The 25,393-nt window shown below is 46.7% G+C and overlaps 1 protein-coding gene across 4 annotated transcripts in view; it reads left to right on the top strand.

Moving 5' to 3' along the window:
* Positions 1-24,653, top strand: part of IL1RAP (interleukin 1 receptor accessory protein) — a 49,503-nt gene extending 24,850 nt beyond the window's left edge. For 3 of the 4 annotated variants that reach the window (XM_075761244.1, XM_075761245.1, XM_075761246.1), the window contains exons 3-11: positions 4,171-4,456; positions 5,215-5,407; positions 7,277-7,442; positions 8,412-8,483; positions 9,637-9,766; positions 10,721-10,869; positions 13,211-13,360; positions 14,314-14,457; positions 17,125-20,868. In XM_075761244.1, the coding sequence (XP_075617359.1) occupies positions 4,171-4,456; positions 5,215-5,407; positions 7,277-7,442; positions 8,412-8,483; positions 9,637-9,766; positions 10,721-10,869; positions 13,211-13,360; positions 14,314-14,457; positions 17,125-17,570 (1,736 nt within the window). In that variant the 3' untranslated portion in view covers positions 17,571-20,868. Of the gene's footprint in view, positions 1-4,170; positions 4,457-5,214; positions 5,408-7,276; positions 7,443-8,411; positions 8,484-9,636; positions 9,767-10,720; positions 10,870-13,210; positions 13,361-14,313; positions 14,458-17,124; positions 20,869-23,850 lie in introns of those variants that run through there. The other variant, XM_075761247.1, reaches the window with a different exon arrangement.
* The last annotated feature ends 740 nt before the right edge of the window (positions 24,654-25,393 follow it).

The following is a 25,393-nucleotide window of genomic DNA, read 5'->3' as shown; positions in this document are numbered from 1 at the left end:
CCTGCTCTTATCTTTATCACAAGGCACGTGAACTCAAGACGGGCATCCTTACCCTGACCTTTCTGTCTGCAATTTCTCTTCCGTTGCTGGCGGTGGGTGTTTCCTTCTACCATGCAGTCTCCCTCCACCCTGTGTAATCCTCATCCCTTTTCCCAAGCAGGGCTGTAGAAACAGGACTGTTTCTTGCCTTTTTCCTGCATTGTCTGTCACAGGTAGGTATTATGGGTCATAGACTGCCTTGCTGTGTGATTACAGAGCACCTAGCAGTAAGAGGGGTCAGTTGAGGCATCTGCAGTACCCCTTATCGGTAATGAGAAAAGGATGGCTTCTTTCAAAAGTGTTTTGCAGAGGCATTTCTGGGAAGATGCATTTATGGGATGGTGGATTTTTAGAGAATTGTACTGTATCCCTCAGTTTTATGTGTGTAGTACTCCATTTGCTGCAGCATGGGAGGGACCATGGAGTTGCATATAGCTCCTACATCTCTTCACTGGTTTCTATTTGTTAGTGAACATCTGAAGTCAGATCATGAATGCTGATCCCACTTGATTTAATCAGGAGCTGCTCTTAACTCCAACAGCTGTTTTGTGCAGGAAACATTTCAAGAGAGAAGAAACTCACTTCCTAGGCTTAGCCGGTGAAAACAAACATGAGTTGCTGCAAATGGGCACAGCACCATAGAAGTCAGTGCTGTTTCTCACAATTAGAACTGGGTTCTTGCACCTTCTTTCTGTAATGCCCCCTCAGATATTGCTGTTGGGGCCAGGATATATCTCTGTGTGTGTATGTTTGGGGTTGTTTTTATTTTTCATAGTGGGAACTGCTTTATGCCAGTAAGGTTCAGTGTGAAGTCATGCCATTTTTTTCAGGCTATCTCCAGGTTAGACTGACATCCAAGTAGCTGCGTGCTGCCATTAGCAGCAACAGGGTCTGAATACCCAATAAAGGATAAAATAGTGGAAGGGGCACAAAATGTTACAGGGAGCTGTTGGATGCAAAGAAAATTATAGTAATAATGTGAGCATTCCCTCTGCATTCCCACGTGTGCGGGGAGTGCAGCCGGCTGTCTGGGCTTGACCCAGCCGCTGTCGTCTGCTGCAAAAGTGCCACCATGGCAGAGGATGCTGTTGGCACAGGGAGAAGAGCCGCGTCACAGCCGAGGAGGAAGAGGTTTACAAAGGTGTGTGTGAGGGATGCCCTGTAGTCCCTTCGCATGCCTTGTCAGGCAGAGCTCAGCTATCTCAGGCATTAAATGTCCCAAAAAATCAAAAGAGCAGTACTACTGTTGGCATGGCATGGGGAGGAGGGAGGTTGTGTGAAGTGCCACAATTTCTGTCCTTGGTGTTTTAGGCATGAAGGAGGTCTCGCTCCAGCCATGGTGTTTCTGCCATCTCTGCTGTGAACGATGGGTCGTGGCTTTGCTCCCTGAGCCCTCGGAGCCGTGCTGGGCTGGCTTTGCCCTGGCAGCCAGGAGTCGTCCTTGCCAGCGGGGTGGCAAGCACAGCCTGTGATCTCAAGCCGTATGGCTGCTCCTGCGATCTGTGGTGTAGCTGCTCATTAGCAGCACAGTTATGTGCTGTGTTTGGGGTTCAGCTCAGAGCATGCAGCACCCCAAGGCAGGATGCACGTGGGGAGCCTTAGGACTAGCTGTTTGCTGTGACCGTGTTCCTGAAGTCAGGCGAATTAGCCAGCTCAGACAAAATCTTCAGGTACAGCTCTTAAAGAGCAATAACAGTCACCTCTTCCCGAGCCAAGACGACAAGAGCCATACGTTGCTTTTGAGTCATCTAGGAAGAAAAAAAATAAAATAGTTTTATTCATTTTCAATAACTCATTCAAGTAGAACAGCTAAGTAGTTTTACAATGCTGATTTATGAGCTCTTGCAAAATGCAAGAGCTGTTTGTGATTGCAAATTTCATTGATCTTGACTCCAAGAATTTCAGTACTGTAATGTTTTATATAGTTTGCTTCCTCTCCAGTCCTGCCATTTGAAGTAATAAGGACAATTTGCCTTTATGCAGCCCAAGAGGAGACAGCAAAATCAGGTGCTGGAAAGAGAACTTGAGTGTTCTGATTTACAGACCCAGGCCTGCTCGTTTCAGAGGGAAAGTCATTCTTTATAAAAACAAATGCCCCCCTTCCATGAATAGTAATCAGTGCTTTATCATACAATTAGCAGGCAGTCTCTGGCAGGCTCATTTGTCTCATTTACCACTCTATAGAAACTTGACCATGCCTAATCCAGTAGCTTGTCCCCACCAGCATAAAGCAACATACTGGTTCCAGTTGGCCTTGACCATGGTGGTGACTGGTGACTATGCACTTTGCCATGGTATAAGGCTTCCAATAGTGGTTTGGCCTTTCAAAATGAGCCTTGCCACTGGCTGTGGTAGCAGCTGTCCTGGATGATGCTATGCATTTTTGAAAGAAATATCTATATGTTTCTTAGATGATGAGCTATGGCACTCTCCAGCCATTTGCTTTTGGGGTTCCCACTGGCAGATACTTGTACTCTGGGTAGCTTCACTGCCTCTTCCTAGCCCAATTCACTCTCTTCCTCCATAAGTAGCACTCTATCATATGGGTGTTTGGCATACTACAGGAGGAGCAGTGCAGGTTGCATTTTCATTTATGTGTAAACCCACCAGAAAACATTTCTGTTCTTACTGGCCCAGATTCTCCCTCACTGTGACTAACCATTGCTGAGCCACAGGAGTTGGCATTGCTGCCTTAAAGCACTGTGGGCCCATCTTCTCAAAGGTTTATCTCTTTTTGTTTTCTTTAAATAAGTATGAATTTTGGGCCAAGCCACATCCCACTGTCTATTTAAGGAAGATAAAATGCCAGAAATCCTGCTTTGGGCCTGTGAAGTCAGTTCAGAAGAACTGGGCTCAAAGAGCATATTGTATTCTGGTTTTCCTCCCTGTCCGAGTTCTTCTAATATCTGCAAACCGGAGAGGCTTTGCAGTGTTGTCTCTGGTGTGCCTGTGATGTGCCGAGACACCTTTCCCGGGGACTGCTGCAGGCAGCACACCCCTCTCCGACTCATTTTGGGCTCTCAGACATCAGGCTGCTCTAGCTAATGCCTCCCAGCAGCTACAAGAGGCGCGCTGGGAAGCGTGCCGTGCCACACTCTGCCTTGTCAGCGCGGGGAGATGGGAGATGCAGTGACAGCAGCTTCTCCATGTGTCTCAGCCGGTGCCGGCAGTGCAGGTTCTCAGGTTTGCTGACACCCCGGTACCGTGCTTTGCTTGCACAGAGTCCCTTCGTGACTGGGCATCCTGATGGGGAGGAGGAATGGAGTGGAAAGGAGCTCTTGGAAGAGAAATGGGCTTTGACTGTGCTGTTTGTCCTGAAACTAGTCACTAATGACAAGAATAAATTAAAAAAAAAAAAGGCACTGAACAGGGTTTTTTTTTTTTTTGTTGTTCTCATGCCGCCCAGTTTCTCTGTCAGCCTGAGCCTGCAGTAAGTCGTGCTGAGCCTGTTGAACTGAGCTTGGGGAATGCACCTGGGGCTGCCTGGGGATCCCCTGGTGCCACCTCCTCCATACTGTCTCTTCTGCCCCTTCACCTCCCTTCCCAAACTTCACTATAAACAGTCGCTGCGTGTGACTTGGACTCCTTGTGTTATCATAACGTGCGCAGGTGTCACGTGAATCCATCACAGGAAAGACAGTCCTTGTTTCCAGAACTCACAGTCCAGCTTCCTCTGAGAGGGGCAATGGCCAATCACTCTAAGGGAGGGTTGATGTTTGCGGTTTTGGTTTTCTGGTTTTTTTGGTTTTTTCCTCTTCTTCCAACACCTCTATTTCCATCCTCCCTATCTCTGTGCAAGGATGCACACACACCTCTAGCATTCTTTTCATCCAAATTTTATCTTCCCACACTGGTTATTTTTAAGGTTGAATTTTCTTGGAGCTCTCTAGAAAGCCTGCAGAAATATCCTATCGTGTTGCCCCCATGGGGGATGAATAGCTTGGAAGGAGGTGTATAAATGAAAGTAGAGGTTTGCAGGTTCTCCAGAAATGAACGCAGTATTCTCGCTTTGCTTCCACTGCTACCTTTTTGCCTCTGGTTTTAATGGGGACGGGACCAAGGGCTGTGGGCAACATGGGCAGAACTCCTGCGGACTTGCAAGCTAAGGTACCTTGTTCTTCCTGGTTGCAGAACGCTGTGATGACTGGGGTGTGGACACCATGAAGCAGATCCAGATTTACGATGGGGAACCTGCTAAGATCAAATGCCCGCTTTTTGAGACCTTCTTGAAGTATAACTACAGCACGGCCCATTCTGCTGGCTTAACCCTGATCTGGTACAGGATTGGGCAGGACCGGGATCTGGAGGAGCCCATTAATTTTCGTCTCCCGGACAATCACATCAGTAAGGAGAAAGACACCCTTTGGTTCTGGCCTGCTCTTCTCAATGATACTGGGAATTACACGTGCATGCTCAGGTAGGTTGTGCGGTCCAGCTTCTGTATGTCTTCAGCATAATCGAAGGACTTTAATGGAAGCAGGAAAATTATGTTGTTAGCACCAGATCTTTCTGTGGGAGAAGACCATTTACATAAGCATTAATGGGGAAAGAATGTTGCAATTATAAGACTGCTCAGTACTGAGCCAATTTGTATTGTAATAATGCTTGGAGCCTTGCAAACATTAATGAACATGCCTCCCCTTTCTAGCTGTAAGTGTCCATGAAAATATTATTGCTGAGCCCATGGCAAAATCCACAGGCACTCACCATTAAGAAGTGATCTGTATGTCTGTAGTAAAAATAGCTTCAGATGCAGGGGTAATGTTTTGACTGCATGGTAATTTGGCAAAGATTCATGAGATACAGACTTCTAGGAAATTAAAAGTATCTTTAAGTGTGGTACAAAATGAACATAGCATCTGCTATGCACTGAGCACAAGAGCTCTTTTTGATCTTCCTCATGTTGTTTCTTGTTCATCGTGTCTTTGACCCTATTATCTGCTTTACCAGCAGGGGAGTGGACGTTGCTTGTTAGTCATCTTTATAGGCTTTTCTGAGCTAGTGTGGCCATCTCTGATAGTATTTTCCTTCCCATTTATAAATGAGTCCACTAAGGCTGTATATACCTCATCAGCGCTATGATGCTTGTTATTGCAGATGTGATTTTTATTTCATTTCACTGCTATAGGAGTAAACAAGTTTCAACTAATCAGCCCTATCATCCTCTCTCCTTAGAAATACAACTTACTGCAGCAAAGTTGCATTTCCCTTGGAAGTTGTTCCAAAAGACCAACACTCTTGCGTGAGCCATTCAATAAAACCTGCTGAGCAGATGTTCTACATGGAACACGCCAATGAGAAGATCATATGTCCGGATATTGATGGGTTTTACCCTCCTAGTGTAACACCAACTGTCAAGTGGTACTTTGTAAGAAGGACTTTTGTCTTATCTGGGCAATGGGGGAAATGCAGTGTTGTATCTGAAAAAGCAATGGTTGGCATGAGAATCACGGAGCTACGTTTCAGTGTCTCCCCACTGATGAAGCTGTTAAGGCAGCTTTACTAATTTTAAGAGCTTTGTTTCCATTTAGTTCAAGGGTAAATCTGCCCTTGGAGAAACTTGAATAAAATTGAGAGCTAACACTGGAATTTTTTTGACCAGCATGCACAAGTGGAGAATACTTTAGCAGGGATTTAGGAACCTCAGTTCAGCTGCTGGCAGTATGCCTGACCTGCTGTGTAAGCAAGGCACTGTCCCTGTAAAGGAAACTGTGATTCATATTCCCTCTTCTGTAAAAAAACAAACAAAAAACCCCCCAAAAAACAAACAAACAAAAAAAACCCCCCAAAACCCCCACCAAACCAAAAAACAAACCCACACACAAACAACAAAAACAAAAAAAAAAACCCCAACAAACCAAACCCCCCACCTGCTAATGACAAGAGCATCCCTTCTACAATCGTTTGAGGTCAGGAAATGAAGCTGTACATCAGGCCTCTGCAAGGACCATGGGTGCCCTGTTTCACACAATCCAGCAAACGTCTTTTCTGAAGATGGAGACATCCCTACCTCCCCCTGCTCTGATAATTAGGCTGTTTCTAGTCATCCTCAGGCTCTTGCCTAAAGAATTACTGTTCAATTTTAATAAATTTTGACTTCAGTGTTTTTCTCTAGGTGGATGCCTTTAGTCAAGAGAGAATAAGAATACTCACGGGATGTGCAGCCAGAGGGTTATGGGACAGAATTCTCTAACTGCTTATAAAGCACTTTTGTATTTCTAGATAGAAGGTTCTGTATGAATGAATTTAATAATAAAGTAAGTTAGCAACAACTATATCTGCTGATTTAAAAAAATAATTAAAAAAACACCCCAAAAGAGAAAAACAAAACAACTCTAAAACCCTGCAGGAAAAAACTTACTTTTTTTTAATCCAAGAGGAGCAGTTTCACTCCAGTAGTTGAAATGCTTTAGTTGTACCATTCATTGAAATTCACAGCTCAACAATCAATTAGCAGAATGAAACAAAAAGCCCCATGGAAGTAATTTTTCAGGCAGCAAGTCATCTCATGCCTAATAAAAATCATTAAAAATGTTATATGACCCCTGTCTAAAACTGCCCCATTAGGATGTATCTGATTTGGAAATGTACCATTCAGAAATAATCTCTTAGAAAATGTGCACATCTTTGGGTTTTATGACAATCAAGATGTCATCTGCATAACCCCTTTCTGAAAAGGGATTTCTAGCTTGGTACTTGGCAGAGGTTTCCTGCCTCGCCTGACAGAAAGAGAAGAATTATTAAGGTTTCTGTACTGCAGATTCTCATTTGCCAGTTGCCAATTTTGGGGCCTCATCCTCAGCTGAAGTCAGACAGGGTAGCTTGATTAGTCCTGAAAGAGACACTCTGACATCAATGGGGAACATGTCCTTTTGTCTTAGTATCCATTTGTGAATACATCATCATTTTCTTCCTGTCTCTTTTTACTTTGACTCTTTACTCTGCCGAGGTGCTCACCTTGATTGCAAATGCACTTCTGGATCATAGCACTCTTTTATAAAATTGTCTGTCTTTAAGGTGGGATAAAACTATTAGGGTCATCTGCTCCATCACCTCATTTTCAAGGTGAACATACCAATTTGTATTCCAACTTGCTCAAAGTTCATGGTATTTAAGACCGACATCACAATCCCAAATATTGTATTCATAATTTATAAACAGATCTTTGTAGTTGCATTTAAACCAATATATTTACTTTTGAATCCCAGCACTCAAGTGTTTTTCTCCCTGACTCCAGAACTGCAACTTGGTGAATGGCTTCTATGAGCGATATCCCCAAGGGCCCAGGCTTGTCATCGGCATTGTCCGCAGTGGATATGAAGGGAATTACACGTGTATTGTGACATTCAAGGACCATGGAAGAACCTATAATCTCACCAGAACCATAAAGATGAAGGTGGTGGGTAAGAATGACTTTAAAATGTGTAAAAATGCAGGTAGATAACTGCAGAAGTGGTAAAAACTGCTAGAAGAGTCTGCCACAGGATCCGTTTGCGGTTGTACTCAAGCTGCATTACCCAACTGACCTGGTACATTTTTGCTTGCTGGGGTCAGTCTCGTTTGAGTGCCCAGGACATGTTGCACTGGAGGTCCTACCTACTGCCATGTCAAACGCCCCAAACACCACGAAGGGTGACCAGGCTTAGGCTGGTGAGGTACAGCCCATGAGATGGCCGGGGGTACCCTCTGCTGGCACGTGAATGCATAACCCTGGCACTCTTGCTCATTTTTGTCTCCAGAGCCCTTTGCTTGTCACTGTTTGTGGGATTGTCCAATTATAGCCAGCTTGCCTCGGTCTGCTTGCAATCTCAAAGCCTTGTCTGCTGAGGTTGAGACCATGAGTTGGCCAGGCAGGGCTCCAGTTACCCAGCCCAGTTCTTGGACAGGTCCGTGCCAGGCACAAGGGATCAGCCTACCTGCCAGGGAACTGTAGACAGAGCTTAAAAACCGAGTGAGCAGTTGAGCACACGCTGAGTCCCATGGCAACTGCTGCTTTAAGATCTGAATTAAATACTTGCAACAAGAAATGATGTTTGTATTTTGTTTTTTAGAAGCAACAATAAAAATAAACTGGTACAGGTTGTGCCTTGTGGGAGATGAGGGGTACGGAGCTCTCCTGATGTGAGAGGCCCAAAATCTTGTATCTAGATTTACCTAAACTTTGGAGGAGCCTCAAAATCTGGGTCTGGCCCTGACTTTGGGGGTGAGGATTAGATTTCTCTTTGTGTGGAACTCTGCAGCAGGATTGTATCACAAGTTAGATTGGGGCATGTGCAGCAGCAGGGCATGAGGGTGTCGTGGGCAAGGCTGCAAGGACACCAAGTTCTCATGAAGTCCGGGTCCCCGTGGGGGCTCTTTGTTCTCTCCTGCAGGATCTCCGAACAAGGCCTTGCCACCACAATTCATCTCTCCAAATGAGAAAGTTGTCTATGAACTGGAAGCAGGTAAATTGCAACGCTCACTGCGTGCTGTGGCTGCCCTGGCAGCCTGCCTGCCAGGACGGGGAGACCCAGCCTGGCACAGAAGCTCTCCCCTTCCACTGCATCCCTGGGCTTTCCCTCCCAGAGCGCACGAGCTGCCACAAGTTGCCTGGCAGACAGCGTGGGGTTCTAGTTCTCGCTGCCAGGATAGGAGAGCACAGCTTTAAAAGTTTATTTTTGCAAGCACAAACAGAGAGATGTTCAGGCACAGAGTTGCAGGGCTGAAGCTGCAGAAGCAGATGAAATGGAGACCCTCAGCTGCTTAGAGAAATTCCCGTAGGACCTTGTCTCAGCCCTGTCCCTGGCTGTGGTTTGCTCCAACCTTCCCTCGTTCAGCCCCTCTGTGGCTTCAGCCTTCTGGCCACTTCTTGCTCATCTCCTGTCCCTGTTTGTTGCATTACTTCCTAATTAACGACAGCTCTCCTTTTGCTGGCTTCGCAGCATTGTGTAATGGGGTACCATACCCCTTCCTCCACCCCCATCTGTTTAGATTGATAGCTCTTTGGAGCAATTCCCTATATTGAATGGATCATGTCCCATTACACTGCTGTAATGAATGTGGTGCTAATGATGATTAGCAGCAGAGTCTTCACTTTAAAGTACAGCTTTTTTGGCTCAGAAGGTCAGACTTCGTACATAGTCACTCCATAAGATAAAATCACTTATGGGCTGATCACAAAGATATTCACACTCCCAAGCCTGATATTGAGGGGAAGTTAAATGCCTGAACAAGTTTTCCCATACCAAAATGCTTTTGTGGAGTTGGATCCTTCGCTTTATGGCATCTGTCCCCTGTGCAGTAGGGATGATTAACGCTGCGTGGATTTCCAGGGAAGTGGTTGGCATGGAGCATCTCCCCTTGAGTGGGTCACTTGGAGCAGTCAAGGAACTTGTACCACATTTAAGAAGGCAGGATATTTTTTTTCTATTCATTTGTCTGTCATAAATCAACATGTCTGGGGTGTTAAGCTGTTACCAGATGTCTGAAGGTGGATGCTGGCCTCATTCCCTCCTGAAGGGATGCAGAGCTCAGCCTAGTAGGATCACTGGAAAGCACAAAACTCAGGGTGATGCTGTTCCTGCTTTGCAATACCTCACCATGGTCCTTTCTTCCCAGGAGATGACCTTGTTCTGTCCTGTGATGTCTTCTTCACTTTCCTGAAGGACTCCCGGACTGAAGTGTGGTGGACCATAGACGGGAAAAACACAGATGACATCATGGACCCCAGGATAAAAGTCACGCAAAGGTGATACAGTAACATGAACCTTCGTTTGTATCTAACCCTCTCTTGGGCCCTGCAGAGGGGCTTGGGTGCGGATAGGCGGCAGTTCCATCTTCCCTTGCAGGGGAGTGGGGAGTCTCCCGCTTCCCTGTTAATCGGAAACCTCTGTGTCTGCACCACGCTGTGAGGAGCACCAGAAGCTCCAGGAAGGAGGCCTCCAGACCTGGACAGTGTCTTATCTTATAGAAGTGTTTGAGGGAGCTTTGTTTACCGGTTCACATCACCAATCGTTCAGGTCCTGGTAGTGGTGCCAACAGCTGGTGCTATTGTGGGACTTCTAAAATAGGGCAGATAGATACAATTTTATTTAGAAGGATGTTCCCAAATAGCATAAGCGATAAACGTATTTCAAAAAAACAGAGGCTGAAAACAAAAATGTTTTCATTATACGTAGTATTGATTAGGAGGAATAGAGATTCAGTTAGATGAAGAACCCAAATGAGGTTCAGAGTCCCCTTTGCTGGGTGCTGAATTACGTGTGGAAGGCAGTGACTGCCCCAATCAGTTTGCAAACCTACGTAGGAAAAGAAAAGGCAAAAGGAAATATTTTGCAAATGATCAGTTCAGGCAGAGAGACAAAGTGACTCATCCAGGATTGCACAGGGAATGTGACGTCGGCTCTGAATCCTGAGTTCATGACATCTTGTTGCTTTGTAGGCAAGAACTTCCTTTATCTATAAAATGTAATGTGACACAGCTGAAATGAGAAAATTATGTGTGGCAAAATAAATATTAAGGAAAATCAGATGAACAGCTGCAGCTCTATTAAAATCTGAAGTGTGTATCAATTTATAAATATCAGTTTAGGTGTTTTGTTTTTTTTAAAGAAAGAGTCAGGTTATATCAGGGAAAGGAGCAGTTGTCACTAAGAACTTGCTGCAGTTTCACATATGTAATGCTCTAGTTTTTCTCTTACAGTGAAATAACTAGAGATTTTGAAGACAAAACTATCATACGGACTCTAACAGTTGCAAAAGCCACACCAGAGGACTTGAAACGGAATTATACTTGCTATGCCAGAAACGCCAAAGGCGAGGACCATAGCCAGGCCGTAGTGCGCGTGAAAGGTAAAATACTTGCAGAGCATGGGTGTGAAAGGAGGCATGCTCAGAGAGGGCTGTCGGTCCGGCCTTGAGCCTTGCCCTGCAAAACAGCAGGGGAACAAATAATTCTATAAAGCCTTTTTTCTCCAACGTATGCTGTTCTGTACGCACTGCTGTATTATTGCTGTCATACCGCCACTTCTTTGAGGCAGGGAGCAAAGGACGCGTGTCATATTTACCCTACCACAGTCAAGTGCCTGGGGAGATAGAGGGACACGTAGACCAGTTGTTCTCATCCCATCCATGTACCACAATTGAAGCAGACCTGAGGGGACAGGCTGCTTGAAATGATTTCAGGTTACTTGGTTGCTTCAGGGTTTTGTGTGATGCAACAGCTACCAGTTGGCATCTTCCAGAAGGCAGACTACACTTGTTGACATTGCTCAGGGAGTGAGACAGTCTAACCGCAGTGTTCTGTGGTTTTACTCTTTGTGGTGGTGATGCTCCAGTTTAGATACAGCCATCTCAGCATGGATGGTGTGGACTGATACAGCCCTGTTCGGTGTGGGTTTTTTCCTACATCTTTCTTTCACCAAAGATTTTGTTCGTGTTTCCTAGACCCACCTCTCAGTAATAAGAATTGAACGTTCACTATAGGCATGTGAGGTTTCCTGATTAAGGTGGATATTTCAGCCTCATAATTGAGTTTAGAAACTCATCTAGAGTTTCAACACCTGCTTGCTGTAGGTCGGACCTTCCCTCTCCCATAAGGGATGCTGCCCTGCCTTGTGTAGCTCATGCCAGACACCTTCTTCCCCTCATTCTGCCCTATTAGCATGGGAAGGCTCACAGAGGTCTTTACTGGAAGAGCTCTTTTCTTCCTTTTTAGTAGTTGTCCTCCTTCCTTTTTAGTCCCGTTCCTTTGAGACAAACCTTTTCTGGACCATTAGGAAGGAACAATAGACCAAACACACAACTGAGGCTGAAACCATCTGCTAGTGTGTTCATCCTACACACATAATTATTCTAGGATGATAATGTTTCTACATGTAGCATGAATGAATCTAAAATCTGCAGATTCTTCTTCTATATGGCAGTGCCTAAATGCTGTTTTCTAGTGGACTGATCTGTACTATCCTCTCTCTTCCTCCCCCATCTGCTCCTGGGCAGTTGAGTGGGTTTGCTCTGAGCAGACCTGTTTACTCACCACCCCTTCTGCTCTGTTCCACAGCAAAATCCAAGAACCATCCCCAAACGCTGCTGGCAGAGCAACCTTAAGCTAAGCTCGCTGCACACCATCCCACTGCACACAGGAACATCAAGTATGTCAGAACATCATAACCCCTCAGCACTGCCAGTTTTTAGCAAGTAGCTATATATGATGGCTCCAACTCTTTTATTGCATTAAGTTATATATGTTTCCTGCTTTTCCTGGGTGATTTCCCTCTCCTTCTCGTGCTTCTGCTGCTCATCACCTAATGAAAGTTGTTAAATTCCTTCCATTTTCTTTCTTGTAATTCACTTTCTAATAAAACTTATTAAATCTTGGAATTTGGTGGTGTTTCCACTCACTGCTGTTCTTTTATCATGCAGTTTGCCGGAGTGCCTGTCAGCTGCCACCTGAATTGCCATAAAAAGAGTTGCCCAGGGGTACAGTTAGAAGAGTTATTTTCTGTCCTTAATACAAAGAAGCAGCAGTGGTGTGACAGACACTGTATGAGTTGGAAGGGGACCTGTGATGTTCTGGCTTGATATCCACAGGTTGTCCTATTTGTTTGCAAGCATTTCAGCTTTTCTGTAATGAACTCTGATTCTTCTTTCCTGGTAGAAAACAATCAGGCCATGGCTAGTTATGTCCTTACTGTCAGTCTGGGACAAGCCACAAGAACTGTCTGTATTTGGGGAGGGAAAATGGTGGCCATTGCCTTTATTTTGCTGCAGGTGAGCTTTGGCTGGCTCTCCTAGAAGTGCTGTTGTGTTGCCCCAAGAGTTTGCATATACTGCTGAGAAGGTCACATTCATGAGCTGGCTTTCGACCGTGCAGGTGGTTTCCATCAACAGGTCATTCTAACGTCTGGCTGCTCCCAGGGTTTCACTCGCAGACAGAAGTCCAGTCTGTGCTTTGACTTGCTCTGCCAGCCCAACCAGACCTGGTAACCCAGAATGGGGACTTCAGGGTGGCCAGCCATCACGTGTCCTGCCAGAAAAGCCTTGGCTTGGCTGCCTTTCTCTGAAGGGCCATCTTGGCCCTTGGCTGTTCCTCTGGGGTGTTTGACTGCATGTGAGACAAGCTTGTTCCTGCTTAGCTGAAGATCCAAACTGTTCTGTAAACCAGACCCCCTCTTTTTCTCTTTTTCAAACCCAGTTGTACCACCAAAGTACACCGTGGAGCTGGCCTGTGGACTGGGGGCAACCATCCTGCTGGTTGTGGTGCTGATAGTCATCTATCACGTTTACTGGCTTGAAATGGTTCTCTTCTATCGGGCTCATTTTGGAACAGATGAAACCATTCTAGGTAAGGAGTTACAGGGCTTACATTTACGTTATCCTGCTACAGGCTAGATCCTTCATTTTCATATAGCAATTTTCATATAAGCTATTTTTAACCCTTTTCACAGCATAACGACTTTTGACTTTCCATTTATATACTTGCATTCAGTTGTGTGGGTCATTTTAGAGCAAGAGGAGTCAGGCTTGGGTCAGGGGAAAGGAGAGAGAAGTCCTCTCTGTTCTCTGTAGAGGGGAAGCATGGGTGTGTCAGGCTCCCTGGGGCATTGCCCTGCTGATGGCTAGCTGTTTCATCCAATCTAGATGGTCAAAATAAGTCATCAAGTTTCAATAAGTCCCTAGTTTCTCTGGTGACTCTATGTGAGGATTCATAAATCCAGGGTGATTTGCTTCAAAATGTGGGAAGGCATCCAAAAGGAGATCTGGAAATCACCCTTCTGTCCTCAGTTCTTCCACAGCTTCCCTGTGTTACTGGGAGTTCATCTCTTGGGACTCTGAGCTGAGATTTCTTCCTCTGTAGGATGAGGAGGGTGTTTGAGCCCTCGCAGCTTGCTGTGTGAACCTGCCAAGGGGGTGCGGCAGCTCTCGGAGGGTGTAGGCAGGGTGCAAGTCTCTGTCTGGTGGGACTGCTCATGTGGATAGACAGCAATGAGAGGAAGCAATGTCAGAGATGTTAAAAGACAAAAGGACCCTGGACAGAACGGGTTGGTCATCTTGCTGTGGTTTCATGCCTTCAGTGACCCAGCAGTGTCTGAGTACCTGCATGTTCAGGCTGGGTAGTTAAAGAGGCAGCGCTGCTGTCTTGTAATTATGGAAATCGATGTGTCTTAACCTGCAGCGCCTGGGCTCAAAGCAAGCCTTCATATCTGCTTTTCCCGTGACGTAAGTCAAAGGCTCAGCATGTGCAGTATCACAAGTGTCTCTTCTGCCCTTTGTGTTTTCTGCGCTCCCAACACTCAGATGGGAAGGAGTATGATGTGTACGTGTCCTACGCACGCAACGCGGAGGAGGAGGAATTTGTGCTGCTGACACTACGGGGAGTCTTGGAGAATGAGTTTGGGTACAAGCTGTGTATCTTCGACAGAGACAGCCTCCCTGGGGGAAGTGAGTATTTCACAGGGAGCTGTGCTCCACGCGCATCCTCTCTTTATTGTTCTTTGAGGTACTGATAATCGATAGGAACTGACCTATCCAGATTAACTTTATCCTTTGTGGGTTTTTTTCCATCTCCATTAACGATCTCTTGTTGGTATCTTCGAATGTTTTTGCTTCACCTGACAATGTTGCAGATGCCCCAGGCCACCAAAAAGGCTGTGGTGGGCAAGTGGTGGCTGTTGGTTGTTTCAGTTGCTCTCCGCAGGAGTGATTGATCTATCAACATGAGGGAACTGGACCACTGACCTTCATGCAAACCCTCTGAGCTGCCTTAAAAAAAAAAAAAAAAAAAAGGGATAAAGTCAAGGCTAGAAAGAAAAGAGGTAGGGGGAGTGTGATACCGGACCAGACTAGTAGCTCACAGACGGTAATGGTGAGTGCCTGTAAAAAGCAGGAGTGTCTGCTTCAGGGAGGTGTGGAGAGCACTACGCTAACATCAGTGAGAAGATAACCTGCCCTCCCAGAAGGCCTCCTACTCCCCCTCATTAATTAGAGAGTCTGTGTCTAACACGGCATACAATTAAGTTGCTATGCTTAAGAGTACTTTGTTGCAGGTAGTGAGACTCATCTCTTCACTAAGATGTAGATTTTTTTCACTGTTTCAAGCTAAATCATACAGGGTTCTGGACACAGCATCTGCTGGAGAGACGCAGGGAATCACCAAGAACAGAAGTTTGTGAGACTCTCCAGCTATGCATACAGCCACACAGCTACCACAGCAAGGGCACAAATCTACCCAACGCTCTCAGTTTCCAGTGTCCTGGGGGCTGGGTTGGCTGTATGATCCCTGACGCCTACTAAAAGGTCAAAGCCTGAACTTTGTCAGTGCAGATCGCCCTGCTTTGAATTCATGGGCTTTGGGTCAGGACCCTGCTGATGACAGAATCTGTGCTCCCTCTGTCACCAGCTGCATGACAGGAGCAGAATCAGTCTGGGATCTTTTACCTTTATCTCCTAGGTTGTTGCCAAGGCACAGCACCTCTAAGTTTGAGGGCAAATAAATACATGTGCCTCGGGGGACAGGGAGACAGCTGCAATCCTGGTGCTGTTCCTTCTGGAGAGAGCCTGGGTGACACGGCAGGGCACCCTCCAGGCTCTGCTTGATGCCAGTACCAGGCTCAGAGCAACTGGTTGTTCTCACCAGTTGTTCCTCAAGACGTACATCTCCTGTTCCCTCGGCCACTTCTTGCCATCCTTCCCCTTTCCCTTTGGATGGTCTAATTTTCGTCCCAGCGCAGCTCTCGTGGTCTCCCTGCCCTTCACCCTCGCCCCTGGAGCGCTCCCATCCCTGCTTACCATGGCAGTCACCACCAGCCCCGATCCAGCGCAGCCCTCCGGAGCACTGCTGGGGTGGCTCATCATGGCACTGCCGTTTGCAGCACTGCTGGGGCTTCCCCCTTGCTTCTTAGCTGGGATTTCACTAATCTTCTCAGGGAAGCATGGCAGGCCAGGAAATAGCTTTTGGCAGCTGGTGTCATGCCTCCAGAGTGTGCATCTGTGTTACGGGTAGAGAGTTATGTTGTCCTTGGTGAAGAAACAGTGGGAGATGGATTATCGTGTGAGTTTGCTGACAGGAACTAATCAAATGTGCTTGACAGCTAAATTAAGTTGCCTGTCAGTGTTATTTTATTCTCCGTTGTATTTTCTGACCAGTCAAGAGCGTTCCCTTGTCAATGAAGTGTGGGAGATCCTGCAGCAGAGAGTGCAGGCACCATGATTCATGTTAAATTTCACATTAATTACAGAAAGGTGCATAAGGACAGTCTACCTGCAGATGTTAGAAAATCAAAGAGGATCTACAGTTACCGTGACATGTCTCCAGCTCAAAGGGTGTCACTTTTGGGACACTTCATTACAAATCCTCAGAGCAGTTTACTTGTCACTTCTAGAAACACTTAAATCTGCTTTCATCGATGACAGCAACAGGAACAGCTGGATGAGTAACAGGAGTTAGGATGGTAGTGTTTCCAAAGCAAATTAACCCATGAGGACGCTCAGGGAGGGTGTAGGTACTTATTGTGTGTGTTTGGTGTGGGGAAACTGAGGCAAGAGGAGTGAAGGGATTACCCAGAGTCATTCTGGACATCAGCCAGAGGAGGATGTAAGCGTAGACATTCGGGCTTCCCCATGCCTCTTTAGGCTGAGTCTTTTCCTTGAAGTCATGTGTTGTCCAGCTGGCAATTTTCCTGCTTTGCTCCAGAGAGTCTTTTTTCCCACTCTCACTGGAAGGAAGCTAAATCTGAGGCTAACAGAGCAGCCCTCTTGGCCATACGGCATCCTCATAGCATTGGGTGGTGTCACTGCCACCTAGTACAGTGACTTTTAGATGTAGCTACATCTTGGGCATCTCAACATAGCATGGAGAGGAGGAAACACATCTGTAGCAGTCTGGGGCTGGGAGTAGAAGACATTGCTGTATGGGGCAGTGGATACCGGCCATGGTGTAGGATGGCCTACCTGGAATCGCTTGTAGGGTTGGGAAGCACCAGTTTAGTCTCTAGAGAAGGGCCTCCAAGGGATTTTGTCATTCCCTTCAAGAGACACCTGGTGTCACGCTAACAGCTCAGCAGCACGTTCTCGGCCATCACTAACCACCTCAATGTTTCTTTCTCCCAGTTGTCACAGACGAAACCCTGAGCTTCATCCAGAAAAGCCGACGTCTGCTTGTTGTCCTGAGCCCCAACTACGTCTTGCAGGGGACACAGGCCCTGCTGGAGCTCAAGGCTGGTCTAGAGAATATGGCCTCCAAGGGCAACATCAAAGTCATTCTAGTGCAGTACAAAGCCATCAAGAAGAGCAAAGTGAAGGAGCTGAAGCAGGCCAAGGCGGCCTTGACTGTCATTAAATGGAAAGGCGAGAAATCCAAGTTCCCAAAGGGCAGGTTCTGGAAGCAGCTGCAGGTGGAAATGCCAGTGAAAAAAATTAGCAGGAGTTTGAGCCTTGATGGGCTCATATGTATGCCTGAAAAATGTTTGACACCATCAGAAAACAAAACAAAACAAACCCCTAAAATCCACAAGTTAGGTCAGGGAGCGGGAATGAACTCGGGATTTTTGCCATGAAGGACTGTCCCCCAAGCATTTCAGAGGACAGTCATGCCTCCCTGCAGCTTTTCTACTGCCCTGGCAGTACAGAGACCAAAGATGCATACACTTCCTCTCTGCAAATGCACATCCTTGTCATCAACCACACAAGCCCTAAGCTCAAGGTCTAAATTTGGGCTGTCCAGGCAGGATGCAGCCAACACCTTGTGATAGCACGGTATTTGTATAGGCCAGTACTCCTAGATCCAGTTCCTATGGGACCTTTGTTAGCATCCAGGATGGAGGTCCTTTCTCCTCCTCAGCAGCTTCACTCCTTCCTGGTCATTGGTCTCTCTTGCAGAGGCTGGGGAAGTTTGAAAAGTGGCTCCAGTATAGAGCCTTTCATACATGTCCCAGCTATACAGTCACTGTGGCGTCACAGATTTCTGCTTCGGTGGGGGGAGCGGAGACTCTTGAGGCTCCTCATCTTTGCTCACCACATTTCTGTAGGAGCAGGTGCATTCAGATATTTTGGCAATGTGAAATGGCTGTTACAAAAGTATTTAAAAAAAACCCCCACCAACCACCCAACTCTGCTAGGTGATATTTGTATTGCAGCATATCTACTAATAAGTGATCAGTCTCCGGAGTACCCCAGATCCTTCAGAGCTGTAATGCTCATAATCCAGGGGAAATCTCTCATTAGTACAGGCCATGGAGCATGTCAGAGAGATGCTTCTTTGTAAACTCAGGGACTTCGCAAGCACTGCAAAGAACCCCAATTTACTACTGAACCTGGCTACTGTCTCTGTGCTGCTGGCTGCAGGAAAGCCAGCATGCAAGGTGCTGTTGAGGCCTCTGGGATAACACTGTATATATGTCCAAGTCCCCAGGAGACCCTACAAACTTATTTGAACTTATTAAAAACTACTAGTTCTCTCCAGCTGGTTAAGACTATGAGGACAGGCTGAGAGAATTGGGGTTGTTCAGCCTGGAGAATGGAAGGCTCTGGGGAGATCTAATTTTGGCCGCTCAATACTTAATGGCTTATAAGAAAGATGGGGACAGATTTTTTTAATAGGGCCTGTTGCAATAGGACAAGGGGGAATGGTTTTAAACTAAAAGAGGGTACATTCAAACTACATTTAAGGAAGAAATTTATTATGAGGGTGGTGAGGCACTGGAACAGGTTGCCCAGAGAGGTTGTAGATGCCCCCTCCCTGGAAGTATTCAAGGCCGGGTTGGACATGGCTCTGAGCAACCTGATCTAATTGAAGATGTCCCTGCTCATTGCAGTAGGGTTGAAATAGATGACTTTTAAAGGTCCTTTCCAACCCAAACTATTCTACGATTCTGTGAAGACTCAGTGTTCTCTGCCTGGGTATGAACAACATCACCATTCATAATTCAGGGCTCAGGTTTAAACCTAGCCTTGGCTTTACAAAGCAAGTCTCCATCCAGCTTGTTTCTAGCCCAGGGTTGCAGAACAGAGGATGTATCTCAGCTTCTGCAACCTTTGCACAAAGTGGAAGTATAAAAAAACTGCTGAGTACCAGTCCTTGCTTCAATGGGAGACAGCAGGCATTGGAGAGGAGCTGGTGAGTTAACCCCTGGCAGACAGGCTTTTCAGACCAAGGAGGGAAGTTTCCCTTCCCTTGCAGGACAGACCAAAGCATGGCGGGATCCTTGCATTGACTGCTACCGTTGTTCACAGTGTTTTCACATAAAACCACAAGCTCTGGGAGTGTCTCCATACTCCTGTAGCTCCCAGTGCAAAGGCCTACCCACTTAATTGTGGAATTCAGTATTATGCACACTAAGTGCATGCTTATTTTTTGTCGATAATGGTTGCTCCTGAGTCACCTCTGACTCACGCTTTCGCTCTGTTTGCGTCCAGCCGGTGAAGCATAGCCATTCATAATGGTATTAAAAAAGCACTACAAATTGGAGGCTATGCGCTGTTCACCCAGCTGAGCAGGGAGGTTCGAGGGCGTCCCACTGAACAGCCCGGCCTTGAAGGTGTGGGGCTGAACCCTGGCGTCGGCAAAGCCCTGCTCTTAGCTTCTTACGGTTAATAATGTTATTCCAAGGCAGCGGGGAGCCATAGCCACCCATGCCATTGGGCAGGTACTGTACAAACCTGGGACAACTAGAGCTTCTTTCCCACCTTCCTCTTCATCCTCCCCCCCAAGTAAGCTTTGCTTTAAGCAGGTGAAATTGCAGTCAGCTTCACCGAAGGCGGTGGAGCTCCTCGTCTGCTCAGAGGTGCTTAAAAGCTTTGCTGTTACGGGCTTTTCTACTGTGGCTGTCTGTGGAAGGGCAGAGCTGCTTCCCACACTCCAGAAAGCTTCATTTGTATAAGATAGCACCCAAACCCATACTTAGCTTTTATGAAGCCATTGCAACGACATCATTTTGCCCAGCTTCACCTTTTTGTTTGTGTTTTCAGCATCCCTGTAATCGGCTGCCAGATCTGCAGGCAGAGGGAAGGCCCCGAGGCTAAAGCACAACTCTGTTAGATTCCAATTTACTTTTTAAAAAATTGACTTTAAAATACGCATAAATTCAATTAACATCACAGACCTTATCACATCACGTCTCGCTTTTGGCTGAGGTACCAAGAGAACTTCTGCTGATGTTTTAGTTAGTCTGATTATTTTCAGAAGTTAAATCCACCTCATTTATTTTACTGAGTTTATTCAAAGAGCTTTCCAAATAAACAATGGACTAGGACTCTCTCCAGCATACATTGCAGTGGCCCTTGGTGCCATTGCAACCCCAGAACAGGATTACTGAGAGACATCAGCAGAGCACTCACAAGGCAAAAGGTGCGATGCTCTGAACGGGGCCTGAGAGGTCCAGAGGGAGCAGCATGGGAGGAATAACGCTGGAGCAGGCTCCGCTCCCCCGGGAGCTTTACCACCGGCTTTACTGGCAGCTGTCAGGCCAGGGGTAAATCCCAGTCCCAGCTGTAATGCAGATCTGCAAAGCACCTCAAACACGCCTGCCATTTCATCCTCTGCCGTGTGTGGTTTCCATTATGGGATTCTGTCACAGCATCCGTCTAGTTCAGTTGATTCATTTGAGTTTCTGTGCTTTAACCTAACATTTATCAATATGCAGCTCATACAAAGTTCCTCATTGTTATTTCATGGAGAAACAGCGTGGCACAAATTGGAAAAAATATCTTTCCCCCGTGCTGTTTGATGTTGTACAGCTGTTCCAGAGTTTTCCCTTTTCTTTTCTATATGTTTTTGCCTTTGTGTTATTTGGTCTGTGAAGTGTCAGTATTATTTTATTTTGCTTTTCAATAAAACATTTTCACTTTTGCATTTCAGTCCTTGTGCATTTCTCATAAGTATCATTTTCCTCCCCATTACGTCTGCGAAAAGAAGGATGGCTGTGTGTAGTCCAAGCATCAAGATCATTTGGGGACAGCTCCTTAGAGGGGGGCATTTTCCTGGCTGTTTCATGGTGTGCCTCAGAGATCCTGAGGCATCACCACTGCTACCAGGGCCATGCAAGCAGAAACAGTGACATGCAGCATTCAGATGTCACCCAGCAGTGGACATGCACGCACAGGAAGTCTCTGACCCAAAGATTGCTCACTTGGCAATCACAGGATCGAAAGATGGGAAGGAAATACCATCCTTTTGTTTGAGAGACCAAGCCAGAGTGTTGAACAGGTATCTCGGAAATCTGCCCTAATCACAGAAATCAAACTCACTGTTAGGCTGCTTTGCCCATCACCTCCCAGGTAGTTGGCTAGAAAATGTTCATTCAGCTTTGTATTTTCTCATCCAGGCCGCTTTCTTGGCTTTTTTCCTTGTTTGCATGCTAGCAGGTAAGTTGAGAGACTCTAGCACTTCCAAACCACTGGCAAAATGAATGCTGTGGATTTGGGGCCTATGGGGTATGGGATCTATGATCTGCCAGCTTTTACTGGGCTGGGACAAATGCGTGGCTCTTATAATTCTCTATTATCTCTCTGGGGTGCATTAGGGGAGACACAAGTTAATCAACAAAAATATGCAGTGTCCTTCATAACCGTGTAGTAAAGATGGAATTTTTCTAGTATAAAGCAGATATCCAAGAGCTTCAAATTCCAGGCTCTGTTGGTACCCAAACCCCCGCAGCATTATTGCTGCCTGTCCCATCCTGTGCTGTTGGTGTCGCTGGGAGGGACCATCCTACCTGCACACTGTGAAGTGGCCCCTCAAGATTTTTCATGAGCTGGGATTGCGTTGTAAACTGAACATCCCAAGGTATCCTGGTCAGCCAAGTCTAAAAACATCACATTCTCAGAAATAAAATCCATCTCTGGGAATTTGAGCATTTTCCCTGCCAAAAAAAGTCAACTCTCAAAAAGTGTTGCAAATTCAAAATCGATAAAAGAAAACCATCACTGTCAGCTCAGTCAAAACATTTCATTTCAGCAGTGTTGGAATCATTCACATTAATTGAACCTGTGCCTTCTGAGCAAGCAGGTAGAATAGGTGACCTCCCAGGGGCTGCTCCTGCCTATGTTTCGCTGTGATTCTGTGATTCCAGTTTTAAAAAGAAAGACCTTTCAAACCAGCAAAGGAGCTTTTTCTTTCACAAAATGTTGAAGCTTGGCTGATTTCAAAATAGATCTCAATCAGTTATAGAAAGGTTTGAATGAGGTCTGGACTTGGTAAATTGGGAGATTGCTGCCAATTCTTTGTGCCTTTGAAATAGGGTGGTAAGAACATTTCACGGCATTAAGTGACAATTCTGATAGAAATTACTTTATCATCTACTTTTGGTTTAAATGAATCAGTGTTTTCCTGTGTGTATCAGGGTGGTGGGGGAGGAAATCCCCCCAAACCTTGTATACAAGAAAAAAATACTCCAAATAGTTTGATTTTAAATTCCAATATTATGTTAAAGAACTAAACAGTACCTTACTTTCTCCATTAGGATATTATTCAATCATTTTTCCTATCCTAAGTTCTTGGTCCCCAAATAATCTAGTGACAATGAGTTTTACAGCTAGTCAGTCATATATCTTGGAAAAAAAAAAAAAAGATTTGTTCTGTACAGTATTAAAATAAGATGCATCCAGGTGCAACGCAGTGCACCTTCTGCTGTGAGATAAGGAAAGAAACAGCCAAGTGCTGGAAGAATAAGTGGCATTGCTGTTGCAGGGAAGATGTATTTTTATTTATATAAAAGACCGGTGTTCCACTGACAGGGAGGAAGGGGAGTCTCCAGACTGAGGAAATGAGGCTTTAGCTGTGCAAAAGGCGATGAAAGCAGCAGGTAGCTCTTCTCCCCAGAACAGCTCTTTGCAAGACATTCCTACAAGGTTTTTCTTACTCTGTGGAAGAGCTCTTAACTCCAGTGCGCTCTGCTCTGCTTGAACACCACCTTGTCCTCAGACACCCCCCCCCCCCCCCAGCTCAGGCCCCAGCACTCAGTAAGTGGGTGGGTTTGGGTTTGGGGTTTTTTTTTTAAGTTTTCATAGTTCTGTTAATCAGCTTGGGTTAATTTGCTAAGTGCCACAGCACTGAATTCCCATCCCTTCCACTGCTCGCCCATTGGCCGTTACACCTTCAATATGCTTACTACATCCTAAGCCATAGATAGAAATCCAAGGACACCCTTCAGGTTTGCTGCTTTTCAGTGTTCATAATAAAAGAGATGCTGCCCTTGCCTGGCACCATTCCAGCTAAGCATCTTGCTGAGCTTTACAAACTGCAATTAATCCCAAGAAATGCTTTGAAGGACAGTATTTTCACCCCCCCATCACAGCTAGAGGAACTGATGGAGAGGTTTAAGGCTGACATTTTTTGCTTCATAAGTTTGGAGGCTTCCACTTCTAGATGAGAAAGCATGAGAGGGAGGGGGGTGGGTCTCAGCCTCGGCAGTGGGAGCTGTGGCATGATTACGTGCTTGCTTCACTTTGTTGCCCCCATGCAAAGGGCTGCCAGAGCTGTGGTAGGTGGTTCCCAAACAAAAGGTGCCCTTCATCAATCACCTGCACTTCCCTGGGCAGGAGTGATGCCTTGCAGGGCAGAAATCAGAGTGCAGTCCTGACTTATCCTGCCATCCTGGCTTCACATTTACCACTTCAGCCTTCTCAAAAACCAGCTGCAAAACAAAAATGCTGCTATTGCTCCTGCAGCCCCTGCCAGCAGGAGCATGGGCAAGTCAAAAGTCACTGGGTTTGCACCAGGATTCCCTCTGTGGGGAGGGGGGATCTGTGCAGGTATGCCACCAAACAGCTTCCTTCAGCTTTTCTTTCCCTGATCCCTCCCCCTTGTCCACCCCAACTCCTCTGCCCTTGCGCTCTTAGATACCACCGAAGCCGTGTTCGACTTCATCCAGAGGAGCCGCAGGATGATTGTGGTCCTGAGTCCCGATTACTTGACGGAGAAGAGCATCAGCCTCCTGGAGTTCAAGCTGGGCATCATGTGCCAGAACGCCATCGCCACCAAGCTCATTGTGGTGGAGTACAGGCCACTGCAGTGTACCCACCCCAGCATCCTCCAGCTGAAGGAGTCCGTCTCCTTCGTCACCTGGAAGGGGGAGAAGTCCAAGCGCTCCGGCTCCCAGTTCTGGAAGGCATTGCGGCTTGCCTTGCCGCTGCGCAGCCTGAGTGCTGGCGCTGGCTGGAACGAGAGCTGCTCCTCCCAGTCGGACATCAGCCTGGACGCTGTCCAGAGGAGAAGGAGCCGGTTGAAAGGGCAGCCCGACCCACGGGGTGCTGTGGCAGGGACTCTCACTCCCAGAGGGACGGCCCCAGCCCCTGAGTCAAAGGCCAAACACCGAGCCAAGCACTTCTTGACGTGCCGGTGTTGTGGGACATATTGCAATGGCAGCAGCAGACTTAAGCGCAAGCATCAGGCTGTGGCTGAGCCCAGGTGGGACACTCATCTCTGCAAGCCGGGCTTGGGCAGGCCCACGGTGCAGGGGGTTCAAGGCAGAAGTCGACCCGAGCCCCCGCCGGCACAAGCTCCTGCTCTCGCCCTCTGCCATTACAGTGACCTGTCCAACAACAACGATTTCTACGTCCTCTAGCCAAGAGGCTGAGGCACCGCAGGTGCTGGGCTGGAAAAGAGACTCACTGCAGCCTCAGCTAAGATATTTATAAGATATCACAGGCTGGCGTGGAGTCGTTCACCGTCAGTCCCACACCACACAGAGGACTGCAGCAATATCACGGGTGTTGGTGACCTGAGCCAGGGACCTGCAGCCACACACAGAGCAGCGGCCGGGGGCTGCCCACCCGGGTCCTTCTCCTTAATTTAAATTGCAAAGTGGAGCTGAAAATACGTTTCTCTGATGTTGCTTTTCCTCAGCTGTGGTTGTGTTTGCTGCAGGGCTGCTGCTGGGGTCGGGTGCAGAAGGGGAGGTCCCCAGCTGGGGGTCAGGAGGGAGGGGGGGAGAAACTGTGCTCCTGGTAGTAACTTCTGGAGAAGGGGGAGCAAGCCTGCATTTTGCAAAGGATAAAACTTGGTTAATGAGGGCAATAGGATCCCCTGCCAATGCAGGAGTGTGCCGTGCCGTACGGTGCGTTATCCACTGTGGTTTAAAAGAACTTGGTCAAAAGTTTTAAGACAAGTCCCTTCTCTCTAAATAAAACTGATTTCTTTAACCTGCTGTTGTTACAAGTGCCGTGGGAACTGGTAAATGCCGGAGCCTTGTTCACCAGGCGGTGCCTGGGGAGGTGGTTTGCCCAAGCTGACTGAGGTCCCCTCCTGTTCCCAGTGCTTCCAGTGGGCTCCTGGGCTTGGTCCCTCTCCCAGCTTCATCATGTGATGAATTTGTTCTGTCAGTTGCGTGGCCTTTCACGCAGCAAGAAAGAAAACCATTACAAATCTAGGGAAATATGATTT

The sequence above is a fragment of the Balearica regulorum genome, chromosome 9 (assembly GCF_011004875.1).
Source record: "Balearica regulorum gibbericeps isolate bBalReg1 chromosome 9, bBalReg1.pri, whole genome shotgun sequence".
NCBI lineage: Eukaryota > Metazoa > Chordata > Aves > Gruiformes > Gruidae > Balearica > Balearica regulorum.
Note: the sequence above shows the minus strand (reverse complement) of the source record. Positions and strands in the feature narration are given on the sequence as shown.